Here is a 13835-nt window from a genome sequence, read left to right as displayed (position 1 = left end):
ACCAGCTGAACACTGATGTGCTCAGTGTAAAACACTATGATGAATGGAAAACACTTCTTCTCCAGTCATCATAATGACTTTGGCCTTTTTTTGTTCAGTGTTACACTTACTACAGTCAGTACATACAGTGTGTTGTAAAATATTGTAGAATATTGTTTTTATACTCAGAACACACAAATACATGGTAACAAATATATTTAATTTTTCCCACAAAAACAATGTACACAGTGTTCATCCCAACCAGCACAAAGTTACACATACAGTGTTTACATACAAAACAACAGAAGAGTTTACTGTATACAGTTAAAACAAAAAAAACTAAAACTATGCTGCATCCTCTGTTCTGTTCTGTTCTGTCTGGGTCGGGCCACAGCACCTCATCCACCTCACCAGCAATGTTTTCTATTGCTCCAAAACAGAAGAGCTCACCTGTTGCCTTTAATGCTAAAGCTCTGATTGCTAATTGTAAAACTGTGACAGGTGTTTGGACCTGTGATGAGTCAGTGTGCATCGTAGGCCAATTAACTTTAGACTTTTGAATGACAGTGTGTTCTTTGTGTAAACATAGATTTTCTTCATGAAAATTGTGCCAAATGCAGAGAATTGTGTGTAGTGTAGTGGAATTGTGCTTGTAGTTGAGCAGAACTGGTTTGCGGTGCAGGTTCAGAGTTACATGTTGTGGTCTCAGTATCTGTGTGTAAACAACTGAGAAAAACTGTATTATTAGTATTTAACTCTGTCAGGTGTGTTTATTGTTGTTTATCTTCATCATCATGTTTCATATAAAGTCAAGTCCTAATCAACACATGATCAGTAAACAAACTCATTGATCTTTGATCAGAACTGAGTCATGTGTGAGTGTGTGTGACTGAATGTGTGTGTGAGAGTGAGTGTATGTGTGTTTAGCAGCTGACTGTAAACTCACCTCTGTGTCATTCACACACACATGTATGTGCGCGTGCACACTGTGAGATGTGGTCTGATCATATTAATCATCAATAATCAGTGATTAATACTTATGATATTAAGTTTTGATAGTATGATAGTGTGTGTGTGTGTATGTGTGTGTGAGTGTGTGTTGTTTACTGTCTTCACTACAGCTAAAGGCCGGCATGTTCGCTATGTGAGACACTCGATCCCCCCTCCCCTCCCCCGGGCCGCCCCGCCCCCCAAAGCAAACATCCACACATGGAGCTGAAGAGAGGAGGAGGAGGGGACACCCAGGGGTGGAGGAGCTATAAAAGGCTGATGGAGCTGAGGAAGGAGGTTTGACTGAGAGACTCTGCAGCCTGAATCTGGAGCAGACTACTCTGTCCCAGGTGTCTCAGTCAGTCCAGGTGTCTCAGTCAGTCCAGGTGTCTCAGTCAGTCCAGGTGTCTCAGTCAGTCCAGGTGTGTGACATCATGCCGTGGCTGCTGTCTACTCAGCTTGACCGTCTTTCTTCGTCTCCATCTCAGCGTCAGTGTGAGCGGACGGCGTTCTCGTTCTACTGTGCAGTGCGGGAGCGTCAGCCGGTGTGGCGGTTGGAAGACATGCGCAGTATGGAGGTCTTCTGTTGGGAGGATGGGCGCCCGCGAACCTTCCTGCCGTCTGAGGCACTGCTGTACGCACTCGTACACGACCACCAGGACTATGCCCACTACCTGCTCAACAGGTACTCGGTGAGCGCGCTCAGAGCACCGCGCTGCAGCTTTTGTTGCTGCTGCGGCAGCGGCTCGCCGCACCTGTCCGTGGCAGTACGCTATGACCGCATGACAATCCTCGGCATGATGGTTGACGCCCTAAAAGACTGTGATGTGCAGAGTGGGCGGGACTACCTGGACGGCTGCGGCGGCTGCTCCCACGTGGCAGATGCAGGAAAGACAGCAGTGCAGCTAGCGGTGGAGCTGTCCCGGCCCGACTGTCTGCTGATCCTGCTGGTACACGGCGCGCGGCCTGACGCCCTCGACGCCGCACTGCAGCGACTCGTCTCCTGTGATGCTGCAGAGCGACGACACGCACAGCGCTGCCTCGACTTCCTACTGCTGTTTCTGCCCAAACCGCCTGCACTGCGCCGCCTGCTGGACGAGCCGCAATGCTGGCAAAGCCTGCTGGGAAATGAGGTGTTCAGCTGGCTGTGTGGTCTGGCTCCGCCCCCCCTCCTGCTGCAGTCACTCAGGTGTTTGGCACGAACTGGCCCAGATCAGATCGCCACACTGCCTGACTTTCTGCAGCTGCACAGCTAGCTGTGACATTATCTGTTACCATGGCAACACACTCAGGACTGCTACGATTGGACGGCGTGTTGACGATATAGATAAAGACTAAAAATGTACTTCTGATCAATACTGCTGAGTCAGCAGTGAAACCTTGTATCTCCAACCGGCTTTAGGACCCTGAAGAGCAGCTGTGGTTAGAAAACATGTAAGTCACCAAACTGGGAGATACAAGGTTTCAATATGAGACTTTTGTTGTCTGCTGACGTGCGTTTAAATAAAGTTTCTGTTTCTGTAAAAAAACAAAACACTATCTGACCTTTGAAGATGAAAACAGTTTGTTTACATAAACAGGAAGTGATGTCATGTTGTTACAAACAGACTGATTTTAATGTGGCAGGAAGTTTCACCTGTGAAACTCGACGTGTTGTCTCTCTGCTGTCGCAGGTTTAAATATTCTCGCTTGTATTGATCATATTGATCATCCTGTGATCAGTTGATCTGCTCTGTTTGTTCAACCTTCATCAGTTTTATTGTTTCTGATGTTTGACTGTAAATAAAGTAATTTACTGAGAAACAGTTTGTTTATTCACCCTGAGTCGTGTCTGTAGGTGTTCCATTGATGTAGCAATAATCATATTGATTAATAAATGTATTATAGATGTGATTTAAGGTTGTTTTAATTCAAATAACTTAACTGACGTTTCAGGAACAATGTTGCCAAAGATTAAAATCATCAATAACACGACATTCATCAATATATTTAATCCAATGTTTCTCCTGCGTGTGTGTGAGAGAGAGAGAGAGAGAGTGTGTGTGTGTGTGTGTGTGTGTGTGTGTGTGTCAATATACTAGTTTGTGTACACAGAGTTTATGAAAAAGAAGGTTTTTGAACTACTCACGTTAGCTGCTGCATCTCCTGCGCGTTGCCTTACACAAACAATGTTCTCAATGCTCTTGTTCATGAGTAGAGACCTTAGTGATGCTACAAGCAAAGTTTCATGTTGTGTTGAGCCTTCTTAGTGTTCTAAAAATAGCGATTTTGATGCTAGCATGTCCTGCCCCATGCACTCCCGTTCAAAATTAACGTGCCCAAAACCGAAACTACGGTAAATCCTAAAAGTGCCTCTTTCGTCGTAATTATGCTTTCACACGAAGGTTTGACTCATATTCAATCCCAAATAAAGCCTCGGTTGCTTTTTGGCGAGAGTTTCGCTTTAAGACACAACACAGTGTGCATGTTTGTTGCTTTACTAATTGTCAAACATCTTCCTGTGATTTCACGTTGATTATGAGCTACTTCTGACCTCCTGCTGAAGATTTCCATTTTAATGTGTATAATATTCATGGGTATTATCACAAAAATTTCTTTAAGAAAGCTCCTCTGAGATTAATTTTTGGATGTCCGGGTTGACCACCTTCAAGATGGCTGCATAACAAAATCTCTCCCGTCCAACCCTGATGAGATATCTCAGAGAAACCCTAAAAACTCACAATTTTTTCATCAAACGTATTACATCTTCAAAGGGGTGCAACCAGAAACAAACCCAAGAAAAACACAACGCAACAAGAAAAGCAGGACGAGTCAAAACGCCAATGCAACCCAGAGGCTAACGTGAGTGCTAACACTAGCAAGCTAACAGAGGCGACCACGCAAACAATGTCCAGCGACGAGAGCGTACACTTGGAAATGATCCTCCAGGAGCTGAGAGGTTTTCGTCAGAATAACACAGAACAGTTGGAAGAAATAAAGGAAGAAACTGTGAAAACAAACACCAGACTGGAGGAGGCTGAAGGTAGGATAACAAAAGGGGAAGAGAGAATGCAGAATACGGAGGACATCCTGAAAGAAATGCTCAAGCCCCCAACAAACTGGACGAAAAAATAACCGACCAAGAAAGCCGATCCAGGCGGGACAATGTCAGAATATATGGCATACCAGAGGGAACAGAAAAAGAGGCCTTATCCATGATCTCCTTTGTGGAAAAGTCACTCCGGGAAAACCTCGACATACTTGCAAAATGCTAAATGGCGCCGTACTAGGTGGCAGCCTTTTGCAGCAGCTCCGGTGTCTGCCCAAGCTTTTCGTTTTTTTCTTTGTGTTTCTGTTTTTATTTTCATTGTGTATTTTGGCAACTTTTCTTGTGACTGAGAGAAGATGGACAAACTTTTTCGGCACTTTCTTTGGTGTTTCTGTTATTCCTGGCAACGGAGGGTCAGGAGCGCAGCAGAGAGCGCATTGTTTACACAGGCAACCAGCTGATTGCACTGTGCAAACCTGTACTGCTGCCCGGAGCGAGGCCGGAGGTGCCGGAGGAGCTGCGGAGGAGACGCCGGGGCTGCAGAGCTGGAGCAGAACGGAGGGCGAAGAAGAGGAGACATAGGCCGGCTGAACCAGCGATCGTCATGGGGAATGTGAGGTCTCTGGGGAATAAGACAGCCGAGCTTGCAGCGCTGATAAAGACTCAGAGGGAATACCGTGAGTGCAGTGTGTTGTGTTTCACGGAGACAAGGCTCCACTCACACATCCTGGACCACAGCGTGGCGGTACCCGGCTTCAGCACTGTTCGGGCGGACAGGGAGGTGACAAGCAGCGGAAAGAAGAAGGATGGAGGGATTGCGATGTATGTGAGTGAGAGGTGGTGTAATCCCGGACATGTTCACGTGAAGAAACGTCTCTGTACCCCGGACATTGAACTGCTGACTGTGGGGATGAGGCCTTATTATTTGCCAAGGGAATTCATGTCCGCCGTCATTATCGGTGTGTACGTTCCTCCTTCAGCTGATGCAGCGTTGGCCTGTGATGTCATCCACTCCACTGTTGCCCAGATACAGACGCAGCATCCTAACGCATTTATGGTCATCACTGGGGATTTTAATCACGTCTCACTGGACAAAACCCTTCCAACATTTCACCAGTATGTTGACTGCCCCACCAGAGACTGTAACACACTGGATCTGTTGTATGCAAATGCTAAGGATGCATACAGTCCCACAGCCCTCCCCCCTCTTGGAAGATCTGACCACAACCTGGTTCTGCTGACCCCTAAGTATATCCCCCTTGTTCAGCGGCAGCCTGTCCACACTAGGAGCGTGAGGAGGTGGACTCAGGAGGCTGCTGACGCACTACAGGACTGCTTTGAGTCGACAGACTGGGATGCACTTGTTGAGCCACATGGAGAGGATCTGGACAGCATGACTGACTGCATCACGAAATACATCAGGTTCTGTGAACACACCGCCATGCCAACCCGGACTGTTCAGGTCTGGAGACAGAGAAGAACTGAGGAGAGTGCAGCATGAACTCAGGGATATGCTGAGGGCCTGTAAAGACGCCTACAGGAGGAAGCTGGAGGCCAAACTCCAGCAGAACACTGTGAGGGATGTGTGGACTGGAATGAAGCAGATCACTGGGTGTAAGGTGAGCGTCAGACAGTCAGCGGGCAGCCTGGAGAGGGCAAACGAGCTGAACAGATTCTTCAATAGGTTCAGCTCACAGCCTTCTGTCGTCTCCATGACACCTCCAGACCCCCACACACCCCCACTGCCCCAAACACGTCGTCCCCTCCCCCCTCACTCCCCTGATGTGAGCTCTCCTGTGCAGCACCTCTCCTCCTCCTCCTCCTCCGTTTTCGATTTTAAGTACCTGGGTGTTACCATCAACCACAGACTGGACTGGAGATCTAACACTGAAGCTGTGTACAAGAAGGGGATGAGCAGACTTTACTTCTGAGGAAGCTGAGATCCTTCAACGTGTGCAGCAAGATGTTGGAGATCTTTTATCAGTCTGTGGTGGCCAGTGTACTTTTCTTTGCTGTAGTTTGTTGGGGAAGCAGCATCGGAGCCAGCGACACCAACAGACTCAACAAACTGATCAGGAAGGCTGGCTCTGTGATTGGCTGCAAACAGGACACTCTGGAGGCTGTGGTGGAGAGGAGGACACTGAACAAACTGTTATCCATCATGGATAATCCTCTCCACCCTCTCCACCTCACACTGGTCAGACAGCGGAGCACCTTCTCCGGAAGGCTGCTTCAGCTTCACTGTCGTAACAACAGATACAGGAAATCTTTCCTGCCACAATCCATCACTTTATGTTTCTCTGATCTCTCTATTGTTTTTACTCAGTATATAACATGCTTACATCTGCACATTCTAGGTTCTTTTAAGTCTATTTATCTATTTATATTACCTGTGGTTCTATTATTGCACACTCACATGTACATTTTGGTTTTGTTATTGCACATCCATAGAAATAGTTTATTTCTTGTACAGTTGTATAGATTATTATTGTTAATAGTATAGTTTGTACTGGGTATATACATTGTATATATCTTGCTTTCTATTTATGTTATGCTATTCTATACTTGTGGACATGCCACTGCAAATCGAGAGAGCCCACCGCACACTTGGACAGCAGCCACCGGATGATGCACAACCAAGATCCATCCCAATGAAATTCCTTAGCTTCAGAACTAAGGAAACACATTCCCCTTGGCATGCAGAAAGAGAGGTTTCATATGGCACGGGAAGAAGATAAACCTGGATAATGACTACGCCCCACGTATTCTCCAAAAGTGCAGGGAATACACTGAACTATTGAAGGTTCTGAAAGACAGACAAATCCTGTTCCAGACCCTTTACCCGGCTAAGCTTGAGGTCAGACACAACGATGGAATCCGAGTATATGAGATGGCAAGGGAGGCTTCGCAGGACCTGTCAAGGAGGGGACTCCCAGTTGAAATCATCAGGCCCACTGAGACGCTCATGGAGCAGCTCCAGCAGCTGTCCTGGGAGAGACCCCGCTGAAGCAATGACAGACGGGCGACTCAAACCTCAGAGGTGAACTTTAAAGAAAGACTGCAAGCCTTCAGAAGAGAATCATCCTACGTCGTAAAAGATCGGTCATTGGTCCCTCTTATCCTGCTTTGTAGGTAATAAAGACATTTAATGTATAAAGCTTGAAATTTAAACTGGGTGAACCAGGCACTATAACAGTAGTATAAGTAATCATTCCATTTCAACCTGCTGTTCTGGTAAATATAAACAAAGCTATGATGACAGAGAAGTAACAGGACATTTGGTCGCAACTATCTTCAACAAGGGCCCTCTCAATCTGTCCCGAAAGAGGGGCTTTCCCTTGAAGCCTTGTGTAAGAGGCTCAAGCAGGGTCTCAAAAAGGACCCCTATGTTGGAAGTCACCAAGGACACTAATTTTCTTTTGTTACCATGTTCTTTTTATTCTATGTTAACAAGGTTTTGTTGTCGTTTACTCTCTATTTGTTCTTATGGAGAGGGGAATGCTTTTTCAAATCCATAAATGTGAAAACAAGCTCGACCATTCAAATGCAAGATAGTCCAATAAGAATAATTTACTTTAATGTCAAGGGGATGCTTACTCCAGTCAAAAGAGGGAAAAGTGTATCAAAATTAAGGAGGGAAAAAATCAGATTCAGGTTTTCTCCAAGAAACTCACCTCAGTGAAATTGAACATAATAAATTAAATAAAAAGGGCTTTAAGCATGAATACTCATCCTCTTATAAATCAGGTCACAGAAGGGGAGTGGCCATTCTGATAGCAAATGCTGTAAATTATGAACACCTGTCTGAATTTAGAGATAAAGAGGGGAGATATATTTTGCTAATTGGTAAAGTGGAAGAAATCTTAGTGAGTTTACTTCATGTATATGCTCCCCCAGGCAGCGGATGATCATTTTACAGACAGATAATTGAATTAATGACTTCAAAAGGTCAGAGGACTGTCATATGCGGGGTTGACTTAAATACACATTTAATTCCAAAACTAGACTCTTCAAGGGGGAACCCAGAGTTAAGTGGTATAAGTAAAAAGACAAACAATTTGATGAAAGAAACTGGTATTATACATGTCTGGAGAGAAATATAACTATCCAGTGAGGATTATACTCATTATTCATCCCCCCAAGGCACATACTCTAGCATGGAGCAAAGTGATCTCCATATAGTGCAGTGTGATATTGGTCCAATCGCTCTGTCGGATCACAGTCCCATATATATGTCAATACACCTTTTTTTTTATTTATTTTTTTTTTTATTGAAAAAATACAATACGATACGAATCACAGAAATACAATTGACCTTTTTCCTTTTTAAAAAAACATATATGCATATGTACACAGTCACATATACACATATAAAAACGAAAATAGCAAAGAAAAACAAAAAACACTCTGATAAGAATATAGAAGAAAATAATTAAATTAAATTACAGAGTACAGTATAATAAACAATGAACAACCCCCTCACCCACGCCCCCACTCAGCTCATCATGACCAACACCCACATTAGTGGTTATTTATGCAATACAAAAGGTACAACAGTAACAGGCACACATTCAATCAGGTAGTATCTCTAAATTAGTGAAATAGGAAATAAAGGGTTGCCATTTGGGGAAGAATTTGACTGTACATCCTCTTAACGTGTGTGACGGCCCCTGCCTGACATAACCAGTCTGGTGCAGGTATGAACTACTGTGTTTTTCCATTTGTCCACAAGGGGACCAGAGGAGTGTGATTGCTGCAGCCAGCCAGATTCAGAGCACCTGGGCCTAATGCTCCCATAGAATAAAAGGCCAACTACCAGCGCCGTGCGCTCTCTCTCCCACCTGGACTCACTTCTGCCAGCTCCTGTATGCTTTCGTCTTTTGTTTGATTTCTGTTTTGTTTTGCATCACAACACCTTACACCTTATCATTCACACATCCACACTGACACCGCTGATGTTACTGACTGTCACACCCCACAGTTGCAGTTATTTAATCAGTTGTTTACTTTATTTAAATAAATACTTTACATTCATTACCACCCACTGCGTCCATTCCCGTATTTGTCATGGCCTAGGAGCCGGGTTATGACACGTGTATTTAATTTTCTCGAGTTTTATAAAAAACACAACGTCTTTGAGCCACCGGGAGATTGAAGGATATTTAGCAGACTTCCAATGCAACAATAAGGAACGTCTTGCTAGTAAGGATGTGAACAGCTATAATGTCCTTTTGTGTACAGTTAAATGCAAGTGAGGGGTCAGGAATCCCAAATATAGCAATCAGAGGACAAGGTTGGAGATTTAACCCAAGAACAGTGGACATGATAGTAAAATAACCTGCCCAGAAACCTTCCAGGACTCTTCCTGTATTTGTATTCCCAGTTCCTCTTCCCATGTACACTTAAGTTTAGCATTTGAGTGATTACTAAAAGCCAAGACAATATCATACAACTTTAAGATGATTCCTTCCCATTGCTGTTCTGGAGGTAAAGAGGGGTAACTTGGGAAATACTGAATTGTGTAATACCCTTGTCATACAACACTGAGAATGTCGAGTCTAAAAGTGATGGAGGAAATAAATGGTTGTTATTTAAAGGACCCAAGGAAGATGCAGCTAGAAATTTAAAATGCCATCTAAATTGATGGCAGATCTTGAGTGTGTTAAGAAGCACTTGATTATCAGTTTATAGAGAGGGTTTTGTAGGTAAAGAAGAATAAAGTAGAGCAGGTATAGAAGATCCCCTACAGGATGATAGTTCCAGTTTACACCAGGGTTCAGGAGATTTTAACCAGTAGCAAAGTTTATGGATGTGAGCAGCCCAATAGTAAGTGAAAAAATTAGGTGATGCAAGTCCTCCACTAAGTCTGCATCTCTGCAGTAAAGTTTTACGAACCCTAGGTGATTTCCCACCCCAAATAACAGAACAGATTATCTTATCCAGTGAGTCAAAGACATATTTTGGCAGAAAAAGAGGAATTGACTGAAATAAAAATAGAATAAAAACTTCGGTAAAATATACATTTTAACAACATTGATCTTGCTAATTAACGAAAAGGGGGAGGTTACCCCATCTTTTAATATCAGATGTAATCTTTGAGATAAAGGGAGTGAAATTAGCAGATGCAAGGCTAGATACCCCAATGGACTAAATTGAAACGGTAAATCAGACTGTTGAAGATGACATGCAGCAGTATTAATGTGAAAACACTCACTTTTCCCAAAATTTTATTTATAACCTGAGAAGTTGCTTAAGTTCCTCAGAATACGTAAAACAGCAGGAATAGAAAGTGTAGGATTGGTTATAATAAATCATCTGCATACAGCGATAATTTATATTCAATTCCATTATGGGTGATTCAATTGAATAAGGAAGAAGATCTTAATGTAACAGACAGAGGCTCGATAGCGATAGCAAATAGCAAAGGTGACAAAGGACAACCTTCCACGTCCAAGGGCAAAATAATCGGAATAAACATCATTAGTATGGACACTGGCTTTAGGGGATGAATCGAGGAGGAGAATCCAAGAAATACATTTATCACCAAATCCAAATTTCTTTAAAACTGCAAACAAGTACTCCCACTCAACCCTATCAAATGCCTTTTCAGCATCTAAAGAAATCACAAGTTCAGGAAGTTCAGCCGAAGGGTTTGAGTAAATTAAAGTGAAAAGTGTACGGGTATTAAAGAACAATTGACGTCCCTTTATAAAACCATTTTGCTCTTCAGATAAAATATGAGGAAGCACATTCTCTAAACGGGATGGTATTACTTTAGCCAACACCTTTACATCAGCATTAAGTAGATATAATGGTATGTAGGAACCACAGGAGGTTGGATCTTTGTCCCTTTTGAGAAGGATAGCAATAGTGGCTTGTGTCAAAGTTGGTGGTAATGAACCACTTTCTATGGATTTACCAATAAATGTTTTGAGAAATTCAATCGGAAACCCATCAGGGCCTGGGGCTTTGTTAGATTGCATAGCTTTAATTGCATTTGATACTTCTTCAAGGGAGAGTTGAGTCCAGCTGCCTGGCAGTATTAGTATCAATGACAGGATTCGAAAGGTTCTGAAGAAATGTGTTCACTTTAGTGCTGTCTGTAGGAAATTTAGATTTATATAATGAAGAGTAAAATGATTTAAAAGTAGCATTAATTTCCAAGGGATCTGTAGTTATACTGTCATAGGTTTTTTTAATACTAGGTATCAAATGGGAAGTGGCCTGTCGTCGTAACTGATGAGCCAGTAAACGACTTGCCTTGTGGCCATGTTCGTAATATGAGCCACGCCTGCATAGTAACAAGCGCTCTGCCTCTTTAGTTGAAATGAGATCAAATTCTGCTTGCAAATCCAAACGCTTCTGAAGTAGTCCCGGAGAAGGGTTCAGTGCACATCTTTGATCAAGGTTACTAATCGCAAATGTAAGTTCATTAAGCCTAGCACTAATCTTTTTATTAGAAAGAGCAGGGTAGGAAATAATTTGACCTCTCAGGGAACTTTTTTTTTTTAATATTTTTTGGGCCTTTTATGGCTTTATTGACAGTACAGTTGAAGAGGGTGACAGGAAACAGGGAGAGAGAGAGGGGGAGCGACACACAGCAAAGGGACCCAGGCCAGGAGTCAACCCGGGTCCGCTGCAGAGCCTCAGCACATGGGACGCTGCTCTACCAACTGAGCTAAACAGCGCCCCACTCTCAGGTCACATCTAAGTGTCTCCAATAGCAATGAAGAGGAGTCATTTTGATTGAAAGACAAGAACTTAATAGAATTTGAAATGAGTTCGCAAAATTCTTTGGTGTTAAATCTCCAAAGTGGTGGGCTACGTTTATAAGTAGAAAGTTGAATATCTAATAATAAAGGTGAATGGTCAGATATTACAATACCTAAATAGTCAGAAGAATTTACACATGAATTAACATTACTGTCAATAAAAAATAATCAATCCAAGAATATGAATGGTGCACCTGGGAGAAGAAAGAGAATGTTTTAATAGAGGGGTTATGCGATCTCCATGGATCAATAACACCATTCCGTTTAGTAAAATCAGAGAATGTTTTAGACATAGCAGATTGAGCCAGATTACAAGGATTAGACCGATCCAAGATTGGGTCAAAAACACAATTTAGATCCCCTCCTAGGATCAGGAGATGAGTACTCAAGAAGGGGATGTTACTCAGCAATCTGTTAGCAAATTCAACATCATCGAATTTAGGGGCATATACATTTACCAACAAAACCTTTTTTTGCATTAGTGTACCAGCAAATATGAGGTATCTGCCATTACTATCAGCGATAACTTCAGTGGATAAGAACTGGACTTTTTTGTTAATTATAATAGCGAATCCTCTAGTTTTTTAATTAAAGTTTGAATGGAAGACTTGATTTACCCAAGGGCAATGTAACCTGTGGTGATCTATAATGCGAAGGTGAGTCTGTCCTGTCCTGTAAAAATACTTTATCATAGTTTAAATGTTTCAAGTATGTAAAAACCTTAGATCTCTTAACAGGATTACACATACCTCTAATATTCTCTATAACTGATAAATCTGAGAGGTGTGCCTGACCCAGCAATGCTGGGATCTATATAGCCATTAACCATTTAAATAAAAAAAACAACAAAAATGCAATTGGTCATTGAGAGCAGAGGGGGGACACCCTCCCCCCAACATACCCCTAAACACAAATACACCCTAAGTCCCCATATAACTACAGAACAAAGGAGACAGCAGTGTTTCCCACAATAACCAAAAGTTGTCCACAATGGTGTGTGAGCAACCCGGAGACTAGCAAAACCAACAAAAGTAAGAGAGAAAAAGAGAAAAAAGAACTCCCGCCGATTTCAACACTATTTAACAGTATGCGCGCAGTGATAATCACATTATATAAAAAAAACCTCACATGACAAAATATTGTTTCATCTAAAGGTGAACATTCAAACAAATTAGTAACACAAAACAAATTTCCACAAAGATCAGATGGATACACTAAAGCAAATGAAAATACAAATTAACAAATAACAGTAGGCCCTAAGTCCTGTACAAATAGATGCAGAGAGCATAACATGAGGTAGTGCTGATGTGATCTGAAGTACAAAAGTACAAAATATGGTATAGCCTTGTTATATAACAGTATCCAGTAAGATTGAGAGAAAAAAAATGCCTGCTATAAACAAACAATAGTGACACTAACCTAGTGAGTGCAACAAACCAGAAAACCACCTAATATTGCACAGGTAATGAATTAAAGCTAGTGAGTCCACAAAATCTAAGCGATAATACAACACAGATCTGAAAAGCTATTGGAGCCCACCCAGAAATCAAGGTTTTGACATAGACGCTGGCTTTCCCTGCGGAAACAAAGTCCTTCTCAACACCGCTGTATGTGATCACGTAATTGTGATTTATTATTATTGTTGTTATCTTTGTGAAATTAATATAAACGAGTAATGTATGGTCTTTCAACAATTTCCAGTGAATAATATAAAAATGTACATAAAGGATTTTTAAAGCTTGCATCATGAGGTGCCCCCTCACTGGTTTTCAATGGTTGGCGCCCCTGGGCACTTGCCCAATCCATTCTATGGATAATCTGGCCTTGTGCCTATTCTCTATTCCACTCTATTGCACTATTCTCACCCCGGAAACTCAACCCTGCCTAACCGGCCCGGTTGACTTCCTGTATGGTGAGGATTGCGGAGTCTGAATTCTGTGCCGAGCTGGCACCATGTTATTGCATCCTCTTACTTATCTACTTTTATTTGCACTAAATTCTGCCTTGTTTTTGTTGTACTGTTGTTGTTATTTATGTGCGGAGTCCTTGGTCATACCTGAGGATGA

General features: G+C 42.5%; 1 protein-coding gene across 1 annotated transcript; it reads left to right on the top strand.

The window, feature by feature from the left end:
- Window positions 1-1260: 1260 nt before the first annotated feature.
- On the top strand, window positions 1261-2787 carry ankrd9 (ankyrin repeat domain 9). Its single transcript, XM_030443224.1, has one exon. It carries the CDS (start codon window positions 1404-1406, stop codon window positions 2223-2225), a length of 822 nt encoding a protein of 273 aa, XP_030299084.1. The 5' UTR covers window positions 1261-1403; the 3' UTR covers window positions 2226-2787.
- Window positions 2788-13835: the final 11048 nt, after the last annotated feature.

The sequence above is a fragment of the Sparus aurata genome, chromosome 16 (genome assembly GCF_900880675.1).
Source record: "Sparus aurata chromosome 16, fSpaAur1.1, whole genome shotgun sequence".
NCBI lineage: Eukaryota > Metazoa > Chordata > Actinopteri > Spariformes > Sparidae > Sparus > Sparus aurata.
Note: the sequence above shows the minus strand (reverse complement) of the source record. Positions and strands in the feature narration are given on the sequence as shown.